This window comes from Sceloporus occidentalis, unplaced genomic scaffold (assembly GCF_023333645.1).
Source record: "Sceloporus occidentalis isolate IW3139 unplaced genomic scaffold, rSceOcc1.0.p SCAF_14, whole genome shotgun sequence".
NCBI lineage: Eukaryota > Metazoa > Chordata > Lepidosauria > Squamata > Phrynosomatidae > Sceloporus > Sceloporus occidentalis.
In genome coordinates this window covers 8587589-8603490 of record NW_028316994.1, presented here as the reverse complement: position 1 = coordinate 8603490, position 15902 = coordinate 8587589, and the positions used below count along the sequence as shown (strand labels likewise).

General features: G+C 42.0%; 1 protein-coding gene across 4 annotated transcripts; it reads right to left on the bottom strand.

The window, feature by feature from the left end:
* Nucleotides 1-751: 751 nt before the first annotated feature.
* LOC149303791 (dual specificity protein phosphatase 14-like) lies at nucleotides 752-14613 on the bottom strand. Of its 4 annotated transcripts, XM_089480428.1 has the most exons (4): nucleotides 14529-14613; nucleotides 10824-10963; nucleotides 9479-9557; nucleotides 752-4072 (listed from the first exon to the last, which is right to left on the bottom strand). In XM_089480428.1, the coding sequence occupies exon 4, from the start codon at nucleotides 4065-4067 to the stop codon at nucleotides 3426-3428; it is 642 nt and encodes a 213-aa protein (XP_089336554.1). In that variant the 5' UTR covers nucleotides 4068-4072; nucleotides 9479-9557; nucleotides 10824-10963; nucleotides 14529-14613; the 3' UTR covers nucleotides 752-3425. The 4 variants fall into 4 exon arrangements, with proteins under 4 accessions (XP_089336554.1, XP_089336550.1, XP_089336551.1 ...); XM_089480424.1 differs by lacking the exon at nucleotides 9479-9557 and having other exon boundaries at nucleotides 14529-14607; XM_089480425.1 differs by lacking the exons at nucleotides 10824-10963; nucleotides 14529-14613 and adding an exon at nucleotides 7667-7757 and having other exon boundaries at nucleotides 9479-9496.
* Between the last annotated feature and the right edge of the window lie 1289 nt (nucleotides 14614-15902).

Genomic DNA, 15902 nt, shown 5'->3' with positions numbered 1-15902 from the left:
GCAGTTAAACTCAACCATATAGATGGAGTTTGTTGACTGAAAGCTCAGCATAAATGAAATGCAAGATTGGGGCCTGATGGCAGAGCAGGTGGTACCCAGTGTGATGAGCTGATTTATGCAAAGTTGTCTCATTACATCCATTTAGTCCAGAATTAATTATTTTGAAAGGCAGCACTCTGCCCAAGTCCCCTCCTTGGGCCTCACAGAAAGCCATATTACATTAGGTACAGTTGATGGCTCTAGCTCTGTAATGTATTTACCATAATTGATAGCAGTTTGTTTGGATCTCAGGTAAATAACTTTTTTTATCTGTAGATGAAAAGGTAGAACCACTCTTTCCACTGAGACCTACCAGGGATGCAGCTAAAAGGAGACACAAAGGCGTTGCTCCGATTTCCAGCACTGAAGTAACTTAAAACTCCAGACAAGCATTTAGAAGCACAGTTTAGACATTTAAAGTAAAGGGGCAGGCAAGGTTACAAGGGACAGTCCAAGGGGATGACGCAGCAAATATAAGGCATGAATAAGTTTCAGTATCTCACTCTGCAATGCTAGAAATTTGGGGACTGGAAGAACATTTTAATTGGGAATCAGAATCCATACCATAGCAATACCTCTGACTCCTATATTTCATCTTTCCATGCTCTCAAATATGCCATTATTTCATAAAGCCAAGCAAGCCAAACCAAAAAACAGGAACCAGATTGTTTGTTTTTTTATTTTTATTAATATATTTTGTGATTGAACTGAAGCCATATGAAATCCTAACTTTTAATTAATTAATATAGAGACTTTCCCCCCTTTTAATCCTCTAGTATGTATAAAGTTTACAGAACTGGAGCAGCTTTAAATATTTATATATACACATATATACCATTTGAAAGGAAGACCAGCTTATGCTCCGAGCCCTATAATAAGTTCCTTAGTGATAGCTGCAGTTCTACGTGTGGGCCTAACCCATAGAAATTTTGCATGACCCTTGAGTTAACATGGGTTACATTCGGTCTGAAAAGGTCTCCCTCCCTCTCTTTCTCTTATTGGTTAGACACCCACTATAATGCTGGCAGTTTGAGGAGATTTAGAGGCCCTTTTCAACCTTGATAGTTTTGTGCCTAATTTTGAAAAATGAGACTTCTGGCATTATGATTCTTGACATCACTGCAGCTCTTTCCTCAGTGTAATCCTACTGCTTAAACAGCTGGAAAATAGGCAATGCGAAAATTAGTCCTGAGAATGCATAAAGTAAAGGTGTGACTGAAAGCTTTGTTTTGGATGGAAGAAGGCCCATATAATAACCTTTCACTCAAGAACATCCTAATCTTGCTTTTGAATTGAGTATTTTTTCAGTCTAAAGCAGGAGCTGGGAATTGTGTTCATCCTCTAGGATGTTGTTGGACTGAGTCCAAGCATTCACCACCATTGGTGGCTATTACTGGTGGGAATTGCAAACCAACAACATCTGGAGAGCTATGTGATTTCCACACTTGTCCTAAGGTGTAAGTGTAAAGTTTTGTTCAAAATTTCAATATATTTTTGCAGGTGCTATTGGTTTCTATCTTCATTAAGTGAACTTTTAGCAGCTAATAAATTTCACACAAGAAACTACTGAAATAATAATCTGCCTAATAAGTAAACCAAAAAGGTCCCTAAATGTTCCCCAAAAAGTGCCCCCTGCACCCCAACAAATAGTACTTCTATATTTTCAAAACACTTTTCATTGTCACCAAATTACAAGTCACAAGCTGAAAGTGTAGATGGAGGAGATGGGTTATTGCCTAATAACTGAATAAAAGCTCCAAATTGCTACGTAAGTGTCTGTACCAGATGACATCCCTCCCTCAACACACACATTGAATTTAATATCCCAGAGTGGAAATCATGTGGCCTTCCAGATGTTGTTGGACTGTGGTCCTCACATAACCACAGCACAACTAATGCTAAGGAATGCTGGGAGCTGCAATCCAACATCTTGAAGGCCACATGAGTGCCACCCCTGAAATGCTCCACTTGTTTATTCATGGTATGATGAAAAGAAACAGCTTTCTATCTTCAAATACCTCAATCATTCCTGAAAGTGCTTGGTCTGTAGAGACAATATTGTGCAGCAAGGGCCCTAGAGCCTCTCTTCAAGGTTTCTTCTTTTCTTCAAGAAACTAAAAGCGACTTTTTGAGTAGAGGTTTTCTGTGAGAATGAGGAGATCGACAATCCCATCTTCAAATGTGCACATAAGTCACAGTTCTCAGAAAAACCATAAAACATTCTTCTGCCAATAAACAATCCTTTCCCAAAACCCAGACTGGTTTACCAACCACTTTAAACTGTGATCTCTTAAGCTTCTAGAACTTTCTAGCTAGGCCTGGTTTATATGCAGAGAGGTCTAGTAGGAAATTGCTCTGAAAGGTACACATAGGCCGAAACCTCCAAAAGTGGCGATGAAACACATTCCTTGATCTGGAATGAAAATGCTATTGTGAAACTGCTACTAACCCACTCCTTGTATAGTCACCAAAAATGGTAATAATAATGAGAGTGCTAGAAATTACCATGTACAAGATGGCTCCTTTTTGGAAACAAAAGGTCTGGTGAGCACTGATGGTTAAGTCCTTTCAAGGTGGATTACTTCACAGCAGAAACTTATAACAAGGGGTCTCTTAATTTATTAAATTTCTTAGTAAGTGGAGACTTAAAATGCTGGAGCAGTTGTACCTCCAAAGCAAAGTTTCATCCTCAATTGAGCTCTTTCTCTCCCCACAATTTCCCCACACTTCATAAGGCAATGGGGAAAACTTCAGGGCTTTAAGGTCCCCAGCTACTCACTCCACTTTGAAATACTGAATAGATTTTCTTGCGACTGAACTGAAAATTTGTACCACCTCTGGATATACCTTACTCTTCCAACCATGGTAGTCTTAGAAACTATCAACTGGAAACTATCTTTCTCTTGTACTATAAAATTTTGCTTCTAACCATAGCACAATTACCTTTTAGTTGCTGTTGTTCCTTCTGTAACCCCAAAGCTTTAAATTCCTAACTACATTAATTCCTAACTACAGATGCTTTTTTTCCTTTCTCCTTGCAAAGAAAGCATCAATTTAGTAAGACCATGGAGCTCCTGTTTTCATTAGAAATACTACTTGTACTTTGTTTTGTACCATCTTCTCAGAATATAAGCGAGATATAAATTCTTAGCAACATCTGACATGGCAGAACCAAACATCAAAGACATTGAACAGCTCAAGTGACTCAAATCTTTTCCATAATCTACTTATATTGCAAGGTCTTACAAAAAGACTATCATAACAGAATTTCTTATCAAGGTCCACCCTGTCACAAGGTCTTATTAGTGGTCCTAACAGGGTGGAATATTCTGACCCTAAATCCAAGAAGCCCACCACCCAACCATCTTCCCAAAGTTGCCCAGTGTCTATCTTAAGTTCCACAAGGGGACCAGGCCACGGGTCTCCTTTTCATATACATCTGGGATCAACCCAATTGGTGAGGGCACCATCTTGACAGTGTTCTTGCCAAACAGCTTGCGTTCATATTCAATGAGCTGTCTCCAAAAGCCTACGTTGGGCCTTACAACGGGTCGTCTGCTCTTCACCCACTCATGGGCATCCAAGAGACTCAGCCGGTGATACTTCATTAAGTAGGCTATACAAAGAGAGGCAGACCTACTGACACCTGCTACACAATGGACAAGGGTTCTTCCATTCTTCTTCCCTGTCTGATGTATCCTGTCAGCCACAGAGTCAAAGTACAAGGAGAGTGGAGCATGAGGAAGGTCAGGGACAGGTACCTTGATGTAGTCAATATCTGGCCAGTTGGCATTGGGGATTTCCATGGTGGCATTCACTATGCACGTTACGGCCCTGGAGTAGACCAAATGCCTATTGGAAGCAGCATTGCCAGAGCAGAGATAGAGGCATGGGGAGATTTGAGCAATGCCTCCTAAAACGGACAAACTATTCCCAGCAGTAGGTGATGGTTTTGCCACAGAAGGGGGTGGAGAACGGCGGAAGAACCCATGGTTCCGGAAATTCATGGTGGATGGTTCAGCATACATAACAGCTATGGGGAGAAGAAAAAAGTCTTAAGAGGTGCACTTTAAGCAGAGTTAATGGGGCACAATACCATTTTCTAAGTCTCTGATTTAAGCAGTTAGTTCTTACAGTTTGCATGCTCCAGAGAGCAAAAGCCTCCATGCCCAAATTCTCTTCCCCCTTCAAGATATCCCTGTACTAAACAAATAGGAAACTAAGTTAACTGTGGATACTGGATTTAGGGAGACATGGGGTAAAGTAGGAGTCAGGCAATACTTTCAAGAGTAGAGAGAACATATAATCCAATTAATGGAAATAATTATGAAACAGGAGAACAAGACAGATGGATGCTCAGACAGAGCAAAGTAAAGTGATAAGTAAGAAAATTTAGGCATAAGACAGCAACACATAAATCAGCAAGTTCAACCTCTATGCAAAGTCAAATGTCTCCCAATACCCTACCTCAGTCATTTCCTTGTAAACCTAGCAGCTGCTCTCATCTGGCAAAGGAGACCTCTGCTTCTGAGAGTTAGATGCAGGGAGGGAAGGAACTAGAAAGTGTGATGCTGCAGGAATGCTGCGCAGGAGGGGGATGATGTAGAATAGACGATGGGAAAATGGAGGAATACAGGCGGGAGTGGACAGCCTCTTAAAGGGCCAGTGGCCTCTGTGTTTGCAACTGGACACTCCCTACCCTGCCTTACCACTGCATGCTTCCAACACTCTTTACCATCCCACCTTCTTCACCATCACAGCCATAAGCTCAAAATGGGTTGGGGAGGAGGAAGTTCTGATGCACATTTGTGTGACTCATACTTTGTGATGACAGATGCATAGGGAAAGAGACAGTTTTTATACTGGAGTTTCTCCGAATCCTCTGTATGGGGGAACGGGGAGGGAGCGACACACCTTGTCTTTGAATTCATAATTTCCTACAGTTTTACTGTCCCATCTGCAGCACTGATTCTCTCATTTAGCTATGCAATCCTACCATCATACCTTCACAAGAAGGTATGCACCATCATCATCATTATTGATCAGTATATTATGTTCCTGCCTCGAAGTGCCAGGCCAGTGTGATGTGCTGGTGCTCAGCTGGATATATTATATCTTGGAGAAACAATATTGGCCCTTCCTAGGGCATTTGAGAGCAGGCTGCTACTTAGTTTTATTACCTTAACAACAGGATAAAATGCAGGGAAGTCAGTTCAGATATGCCATACTGTGCAGTGATATCACCCCAATTTACCTTAAACATCCCCACACAACAATTGACAGGGGTTACAGTTCAATCTCATTTCCTTAGTCATGGGGCAATACAATCATTATTGCGGTGTGTTGTACAACTACAGGCAATCATCCTAGCTAAATGGAAGCTGGGACCATAGGTCCAAAGAAAGCACATACCATTTAATACAGATTGGTACCCCTTAAAATGCTTTTTTTTAAAAAAAAATTGCTCTTTTACATCATAGTCAGATAAATGGCTGGATTTTGGGGGGAAAGTTTCTCCCTTTATCACTCCATGCTTACATTTAGTAGATCTAGCATGTGTTAATCTTGAGAAGTAAAAAAGTGCTCTGAATTTATACTCTAAATAAGAAAAGGTGATCTGGTAAAAATGTCCTTTAACTGCTTCCAAGATGTTCTCACTTAATTCAGGTTGCATGTTCCCCCATATGTGGCTTTCCCCCTGTTTTAATGCAGCAAAAAGTCCAGTCTGGATGACTTTACTGTATAAGAATCGTAATTACACCTCCACCTGCCTTCTGTGAGGTCCATTCCTCTCAGTATCTTCTCACTTCCAAAATGTTTTCACCATACATAGGCAAAGTGCTGAATCATGCTCCCATTTTAAGCTTCAAAATACAAGTGCATTCTGATATCTCTTTCTGGGTTCTCAGAAATGAGCATATATAAATGACCTGTACTTCAAAATATGAATAATTTCTTGTGTTTACTATACATACTCATGTATTAAGTCTAAAAATTTTAGTCACAAATTGACCCAAAAAAACCTTATCCATGGGTCAATGTAAGTACTGTACTTTAACTCATTTTTTTTAAAAAAAGGAACCATCTCCAGGTAAAAGGCAGAAATATAATCTATTTAGGAAGTACTGGCCTTCCCTCAGCTCTCTCATCCCCTCAGCTTTTAGGGTGAGCACAAACTATTATCCCTGCTGGAATTTTGTAAGTTCTTTGGCACTGTTTTCCTTTCCTTCATCCTTTAGATCCTTTGCTACATGCCCTTAGGTTTTACCCTCAACTTATCCATGAGTCATATCAAAATCCATACTTTTGCCCCCAAAACCCGCCCTCGACTTTTACATGAGGTCTCGACTTACAGCCGAGTATAGACTAACTCTTTCAGTTAGCTTAGACATGCCAAAGGTCTAACCCCCAGTCATGTTCACACCATTCAGCCCCAGGCTCCAGAATGTAACTTGAGAATACAATGGTCCACATCCACTCCTTTTTAATCCCACTGCTCTCAAATGCAGCAATTGTCACCAACCATCCTGTCTCTATCCTGCCCTGGAAAAATGTCCAATTCCAAATTCTCTCTGCCTCAACCCTCTTCCGCTCAAGACCAAACCTCTCTGTGCTGCACCTCTAGTAGAAAACCTACATCAACATCATTCTTCTCTGCTCACATTTTGTTATGTGCCTGTAGTCATGACTCTGATCAGGGTGGGGCAGTTATTTCTGGCCGCACACTGACTCTGAACCAAAGCGGTGTTCCTGCACTTGTCTGCCTCTTTTCTCAGCATGCCAAAATATCTGTCAGCAGTAAGCAGCACTCCCCACAAAAACACACTTTCTGTTAACACATCAGATGTCCTGAGCCTTAAAACAAGCCTTTTACCAGCCCCTTCCAATCCTCACACTTCCAAGACTGGGACAAGGTATTGCTACATATGAAACAGGAGTGGGAAAATGTAATAGTAACAGACTTAATTAGGTAACTAAAAAAATTGCCTATCTGCTTACTAATGAAAGACTAGAAATTATATAGTATTTTGTTTACCTTAAGGCATAGTATATTAACAGACAAAGGCACAGAAGAACAGCATATAGCCAAGAAGCGACAGCATAAAAAAGTAAAAAAGGAACTGAGATAACACTCAAAAGACTGCAGATGAGAAAGTTAACGAAGAAGAATGCAGCGTTGGATGTCAGGACCCAAACTGATCTTAAGTGTGATTGTTTTTCTGGATTTAATGGATGTCTAAGGTTTTGAATGAAAGTAATGTAATGTTAATGTTGTGTATGATTGGGAATGGTTATTAGGATGTGTTATGTATATGATACTATCTTTTTTTTCTTTTACATTTAAAAACCTTAATAACTTTAAAAATAAATTTATTATTAAATTGAGCCTTAATAAATTTAAAAACCTTAATAAATACCATTTTTAAACAATCTTCATGTCTCCAAGAGTCCCTCCCTTTGGCCAAACCTACTTGTTTTATCAGCTTTAAAAATCCCCTAAACCATTGCCTCAAACGCCAACCCTAATTCTCCCCACAGCCGCCCCATTGAAACCTTTACCCCTCCACTGCCCTCACCAGACATTCACCCACAATGATCATGATAGTATGATTTTTAAAGAAATTACCAGTCGGGGCTGTCTTTCAGTGAAGGCTCTGAGGATGGGTCTCAAAAAGTCTTTCCTGCAAGGGAACCCCCTTGGGCCCACCTAAAAAGGCCTTTTTTGAGAAGCAGGCCAAGAGAGAGAGAGAGAGAGAGAGAGAGAGAAGGGGGTTTGAATGTCTCCCCTTTCCAATTCGAGATCTGTTTGTCTTCTTCCACTTTCTCTGCTTCCAAGCAGCTCTCTCCTTCTTATCTTGGTATATATAAAATATAATATCAAATGCAATAGGACTATATGTCTCCTTCTCTCCTGGTGGCCAGGCTTCTCTCAACCTCTCTCGGTCTCCTTCTGGCTGGGAATCGGGAGTTTCCTTCCCCAGCTCCCCCCAGCATCGCCTATATACCAGGCCTGGCAGCCCCCTCCCCGGCTGGACCACTCCAGCGTTGGAGGTAACAAAGGGTTGCCATGGCGACGGGATGCGGAGGAGGAGGAGAAGGAGGATGCTGTCGTCAGCGCTGCTGACACAAGGCAAGAGGAGGAAGAGAAGGCGGGGGCAGGAGCAAAGCAGGAGGAGGAGGAGGAGGAGGAGGAGGAGGGACTGGGGGGGAAAAGACCCATGGATTTCCCCCTCCCTCCCTCCTCCGCTTCCGGCACAGATTCTCCTCCTTCCCCTGGTTGCAAATGGGAACCTGATTCAACCCCGGCGCTGCCCTAGAGACATCAGGGCCATCAGATTCATTCACACACACATAATTCCATCAGCAATGATCCCCAAATTCATTTAAATATACTGTATGTATACTTGGGCATAGTCCAACACTCAAATCACTACATCAAATATATAAATCTCAAATATATATAGTATATGAGGGCCACTTGGTGTGTGTGTCTGTGTTTTATGAGTGTTGGGCTATGCCCAAGTATACATACAGTATATTTGAATGAATATATATATAATATACCATATATATATATATATATATATATATATATGGTATATTATATACAGTATAGTCCAAGACTCAAACCACTACACCAATATAGTATATGAGGGCCACCTTGGTGTGTGTTATATATATATATATATATACTCACACACCTGGTATATATAGTCCAAGACTCAAACCACTATACACACACACACACACATATATATATATATATATATATATATATATAAAACAAGTATATACAGTATAGTATATGAGGACCACCTTGGTGTGCATGTGTGTGTTTTATACACACACACACACACACACAGACATATAGTCCATCACTCAAACCACTACACAAATATATACATTGCAAGTATATATAGTATATTTGAATATATATGAGGGCCACCTTGGTGTGTGTGCGTGTGTGTGTTTTATATAGTCCAATACTCAATACACCAGTATATATATTGCAAGTATATATAGTATAGTTGAATATATATGAATTACCAGTTAATATATGAATTTGAATATTAATGAATTACCAGTGATTTATATGAACATATGAATATATATTTGAATAATGTATACTTCCAGGGTTGGGTCTGGACGTGCTTGTAGGATTACTATTATTACTATTATTATTATTATTATTATTATTATTATTATTTCCTAATTGACTTCTATGTAACAAATGATGTCCGGTCTTGGGAGGGATGCTTTGGCTGCTTAGCCTCGGGCAGCAAAATTGCTTGGGCCGCCCCTGTTGCTCTGGGGCAGGCACCAAAGATGGGGAAGGAAGGGGCTCCTCTTCTGGTGGCTATTTTAGGGACAGTCTCTCCCCTCTTCTCCTCCCCCCTCCAGTAGATCTGCGTCACAGTCTCAGGTCCTCCTCACTCACCCCACTCTCAGGCTCCTGGAGGGAGGGGACACGCGTGGCTCAGTCCACAAATGCACCAAGATCCCCCCACACTTTGCCCCTGGAACAGAGAAGATAGCAGTCAATGGAGCACAGAAAAGGAGGAAGAGGAGGATGAAGCAGAATGTAGAACTGTCACGATTTAGGATGCAGCCACAGAATTATTATTAAATGCAAAAAATGCATTGAATGCCTTTCTTTTGTTTAATGCATTTCCTTTCTGTAATGCCTTCAATGCACTTCCTATATTTAATGCTTTTCATGCACTTCCTTTATGTAATGCCTTCAATGCATTTCTTTTATTTAATGCTTTTCATGCACTTCCTTTATGAACCGCATTGAATACATTTCCTTTATTCAGTGCACTTAGTGCATTTCTTTTCTCTCATTTCTTTAATGTGTGTGATGCATTTCTTTTCTCTAATGGAACTTCCACTTTTAAGTGTATTTCCTTTACTAAATGCATTTAGTGCATTTCCTTTGCTGAATCCATTTAGTGTATTTCCTTTATTAAATGCATTCATTTCATTAATTGCATTTCCTTTATTAAATGCATTTATGCGCTTCCTTTATTAATAGCATTTCATGCATTTCTTCAATGCATTTGGTGCATTTCTTTTATCTAATGCATTTATTTTACTAAATGCATTTAGTGCATTACTTTTATTAAATGCATTTATTCCACTCCCATTATTAAATGCATTTCCTTTATTACATCCATTTAATACATTTCCTTTGTTAAATGCATTAATACACTTCATTTATAAAATGCATTTCCTTTATTAAATCCATTTAGTGCATTTCCTTATTCAATGCATTCCATACACTTCCTTTATTTAATGCATTTAACACACTTCTTTAATTTTGTGCGTTTGGTGCATTTCTTTTCTTTTAATGCATTTCTTTTATCTAATGCATTTCCTCTACTAAATGCATTTAGTGCATTTCCTTTATTTATTGAATGCATTTATTGCACTCCCTTTGTTTATTTTACTAAATTTATGTATTTATTTAAATGTATTTATTTTAGTAAATGCCTTTCCTTTATTAAATTTGTTTAATGCATTTCCTTTGTTAAATACATTTAATGTACTTCTTTCATTAAATGCATTTAGTGCATTTCCTTTATTAAATGCATTTATTTATTAAATGCAAATAAAGAGTTCCCACACTGTACATTGTCATCTCATGTCCCTAATGTTTCCTTTGCCCTGACCACATTAATTTCTTTTTCCTTCACAGAAAGCGGCTTTTTTAAAGTCAAGGCAGCTCAATGGAACCTCCCTGCACAGAGGCAGTCTACCTGATGCTAGGTTTGCTTGTGTACCTTGCTCCTGGGAGGCATCCGATCTGTCCATCCACTGCAGAAAATGGTCCAAAGGATTTTGCTCTGGTCCAGCTGGGCTCTTTTGTAGGTTCTTTTGGGTCTCGCCCCGCCTCTTCGCCTCTTCCAAGCACCTTTTGCAACTAAAGGAAACCACTTTCTCTCCAGATGGCAACTGACAGTATGCAAATTGCTGACCCCCACACACCCACCCAGGGAATTGCTGTATTTTTAGGCTTGTTCTTACTCTCATTTCCGTCATTAGGCAGAAATCCCTTGCAAAGAAAGGCTAATCATAGCTTATATGGCTTTGTGGTCAAGGCTGACTCAGTGTAGAGGCAATAGCCGTCATCAGATTTGCACATCCAGCTTTGGTGTGGACTCATGGGTGTGCAGTGCACATCTATCTGGGTTACTACGGTAAGCGTGACTCAGCTCGCCTCTTCCTAAGAAGGAGAGCTTTACCTTATTTTCCACAGTCTTGGATTTTTCTGGTTTCTACATCACTGCTACCGTAATGGCTCAAATGATGACCCATGCCTCTTAGCTAACCTATCATTTCAACATTTCTCTTTGTCTGTTACTCTCTAGAAATCGGCAGGGTTGACCACTAAACTTTGTTCTGCCCCAAGGCTTTCCACTCCACCACATGCATCTGAGGAACTAGGCTCAAGCCTGCCAAAGCCCAACAAAGTTCATGCTACCAACATCTGAGGCTGAGAGAGTGTGACTTGTACCTTCCAGGTTGTTTCCGACTTACAGCGTCCCTAAAGCATCCTATCATGGGGTTTTCTTGGCAAAATTTGTTCAGAGGAAGTTTGCCATTGCAATCCTCTGAGGCGGAGAGAGTATGACTTGCCCAATGTGAGTTTACATGGCAGAGCCGTGATTCGAATCCTAGTATCCAGAGTCACAGTCAAACCACTACACCACGCTGTCTACTCTGTGCGAATCCACACACTTGACCAAGAATCACTAAACCTGGGTCCATCAAGTAGTTTCTGACTTATAGTGACCCTAAGGCGAACATATCATGGCGTTTTCTTGGCAGAATTTCTTTGGAGGAGGTTTTGCCATTGCCATCCTCTGAAGCTGAGAGAGTGTGACTTGCTCAAAGTCACTCAGTAATTCTTGAGACTGCCCCTGACAAGCCGGGATAGTTGGAGGATATGAAAACAGCGTATGCCAATGTGGGGGAAATTAAATAGGTTCTCTAAATCAAAAAGACATGGAATATTGACATTTTAGTGTTTAAAAATTACATCTCCAGAAAAGGTGTCCACTGGGCTTTGGTTCCAAGACCCCTCATGGATACCAAAATCCATGGATGCTCAAGTCCCATTAATGGCATAATAAAACGATATCCCTTATATAAAATGATGAACAGCAAAGATTGCTTTTGGGGGGGTTTAAAAAAATACTTAACCATCCAACCGTTGGTTAGCAGGGATAGTCCTGGTTAATCCTCTGGTGTCCCACTTTTAAGCTGCTTTTAAAATGTCCCAGGTTTTTTTCCTGATCCCACTTTTCTCCTTTTCCCTCAACTTACTTCAATTGATGCAAACTGAGTTCAAAGTGCAAAAATAGTTTGCACTCAGTTAACTCAGGTGTGGGCAAGAGGAAAGGGCAGAGTCTTGCCCTTCCCAGTAGGTTCAGGCAAAAGCAAACTGCTGCAGACCATCCTAACTTGTATGCGCTTCTTCATTGATAACTTTTGCAATCTTGACCACACTCTGATGTTGCTTTGCTTCATGTGTCCTGATTTTCATCTGTGAAATGTTGGAGGGCATATATGCATACATCCAGAACAGCAACCAAAATGGCTGCAGCTCATTCACATGTTTGGGATTTGCAGCAACATATCCAGGTGGGCATTCCAGGCTGCCTGAGCCTGAACCGCTGCCATTCCCTTACTTGGATTTAGACAGTCAGCACAATTACACCTTTCTGATCTCCTGGAGTGAAAAGATTTTAGTTGTCATAGTAACACAAATTTTTCCTTTTCCAGATTAGTTAACCTGCTGCCTGCCCTTTTGAAACAGGCTTGTTAATCTTTTGACCAACAGGACAGAAGGGCTTTCAACAGCTGTCTTAGCATCACAGTAGCAAGTGAAACATCTTATGGCGGGTTACAGACCGCCGAAAAGCGATGGCCTGCACCCGCCCCTTTCCCTGGCGGATCGGGGCTTCAGCGGCCAGAGCGGCAGCCGCTGAGGCCCCAATCCGCCGCTTTCCAGGCTGCGGGGAAGCGACAAAAGGCCCCTTCCCCGCAGCCTGGAAAGGGGTGTCCTTGGGGCTTTAAGCCCCAAGGACACCCCGCGGCAGTGGGGAGGAGGAGAAAGGGGCCAAGCAGCCATCTGAAGGCTGCGCCCAGTGACGCAAACGGAAAAGGAGCTCCTTTTGCGGCCGGGGAAGCGGTGCACTATTCGCCCTGGCGCGGCGTGATGACGTCACGTACGTGCCGCCCCATATAGAGGCGGCGTGGTCGTGACATCGTAATGGCGGCGGCTGTGTGGAATGGCCGCTGCCATTTCGTGTGTGCTCTGCGCATGTTAGGGTTGGGGGCGTCCGGAAAGGACGTCCCTTTCTAACCCTAGCACGCGCGGAGCGCGCACTTTAAGGCCCATCTGTAACGGGCCTATATGAGGTAGGGGAGGAAACTTTAAATTTCTGCCTCGCTGATAGTTGACATCATAATACTGCAAGAAAATGGACAATAACACTGGATTTCTCTATCCTAAATTATAAATCCAGCCATTGCTGACATAGTCCTCCTGTTTCAAGCTCCTCCACATGTTCAATGCAGCTCATGCTTCGGAAATGATGGCGCCTACTTTACTGAACTGGATGCACAGCATAATGCAGCATTACTATGTGAATCTGACTAAAGGCCACATTTGATATGTAAATACAGGTATACCTCAGTTAGGGTTGCCATAATTTGCTACCACCAAACCGGGAGAAAATGTAGGACAAAAATTAGGCCAAAATATAGGACAAATGTAGGACATTCAGGAAAAATGGAGGACACAACCAACTAGAAGCCAAAAACATTAATATTTTGTTTAAAAAACCATTAATATAAATGCTCATATTACAGAGATCTTGTTGCACCTCTAAGACCAAATGCATTTGAGGAAGCAGACTTTATGCTGCCAACTTCTTTCTTTCAGTTAATAATAATAAGAATAGAATTCAAAGACACAGATTTTGCCTTACCTTTGAGACGAAATGCATCTGAGGAAGCGCAGCGCAGCAGAAGGCAGCAGTGGAGGAGGACCAGGGTTCGATCCCTTCCTTGGGCATTAAAAAACCCACTGGGCTAGTCACACTCTCTCAGCCTCAAGGGAAGGCAAAGGCAAACCCTCTCTCAACAAACCAAAAGAAAACCCTTGAGCAAATCGCACTCTCTCAGCCTCAGAGGAAGGCAAAGTCAACCCTCCACAAACACAAACCTAACACACACACACCAACCTTTTCCCGCTGCCACTCCAAAATTGCGGCAAACGGTGACGGAGGCCCCAAACCCCCCACCAACGGTGCTGAAACTGCGGCAAGCGATGGCAGAGGCCTAAGCCTTCCCCAACCTCCCTCCCCGCCAGTGGAGAGAGAGCCAAAGGCCTAGGCCTTCTGCCACTGCGCCAAAACCATGGAAGCGATGGTGGAGGCCTAGACCTTCCCCCAGCACAGCCCTCCCAACTGGCCTACCTGCTCCTGCTCCTCTGGGCCACTGCCCCTGGCCTTGTGGGCAGTTGAGAGGCTGCAGCGGGTGGGCTTTCAGCTCCTCCTGTGGCCCAGCCAAGAGCAGGAGGAGGAGCTGCAGGCCTGCGGCGGAGACGGGTGGGAGCTTGTGGAGCCGGGGCCCGGGACCGCTTGCCAAAAACGGACCAGGACAATCCCAAGGCCCCAAAACCGGGATTGTCCTGGCTGAAACCAGGCTATGGCAAGCCTAACCTCAGTTGACAAACTCTGCATCTATCGACACAGCATAAATAATGCAGTTTGACACTACTTTAACTGTCATGGCTCAATAATGTGAAATTATGCGATTTTTAGTTTTGTGAGATATTGAGCCTCCACTAATTTTTTTTCTTTTCTATCAGAGATCTTGAGGGCCACAACAAACCATAAAATCCCAGGGTTCCATAGGATGCAGCCATGATAGTTAAAAAGCAGTGTCAAACTGCATTAATTTTGCAAGGTTGCAGCAGCTGAAACCATTGACAGGGAAGCTCCTTTTTACAAAGTATTGTTGTAGCTACCCAGGCCCTACTTTGCTCCTCATCCTTTATTTAGCAGGATTTTTAAATCAGCATTGGCACTGGGAGAATGGTGAAGGAGGGATGGAAAAATGCTGACTTCTGGTGCTGTACTGCAGAAACATGTCTGCAGTAAACAGTGCAACAAAGCTTGAGCTGGGAAAGAATGGGATTCTACTCTAGCCAATATTAGTGTGACTGTGTATGCTTATCTACACTGGAATCTCCTATGAGTGTGCTAAGGTCACCCAATGGGTTTCCATGGCTGAGTCAGAATTTGAACCCTGGTCTTCAAAGCTATTCTAAATATTCATCCCTAAACTGCAAATCCCAGGATCCCATAGGAAGTTTCAATGGCAGTTAAAGTGGAATCTTAGCACTATAATTATGTGGTGAAAATGGGCACCAAGATGAATAAATGCAATGAAGGTGGCTGTTTGCAAATTGTTATTGTTGTGTGCCTCCAAGTCATTTTTTACTTATGCTTGACAAGCTTTCTTCAAAGGTGGTTTGCCACTGCCATCATCTGAGAGTATGACTTGCCCAGTGGGTTTTTATGCTCGAGCAGGAAATCGAACCCTGATCTCCAGAATACTAGTTCAATGCCCAAACCACACCACATTGGCTCTCTTACAAAACCCTGAGCAATACTTATTGACCTCAAATTAGTACCAAATTCGCACTCAACAGATTGTAGTAACTGAAGGGGTGCACCCAATCTGGATTGTCAATGTTTATAATGGAATGTGTAGTTGTGCCTTTAACACCATTTTTTTCTTGCACAATCATTCACAGGTGATTATGTTAATCTCCAGATCTTAAA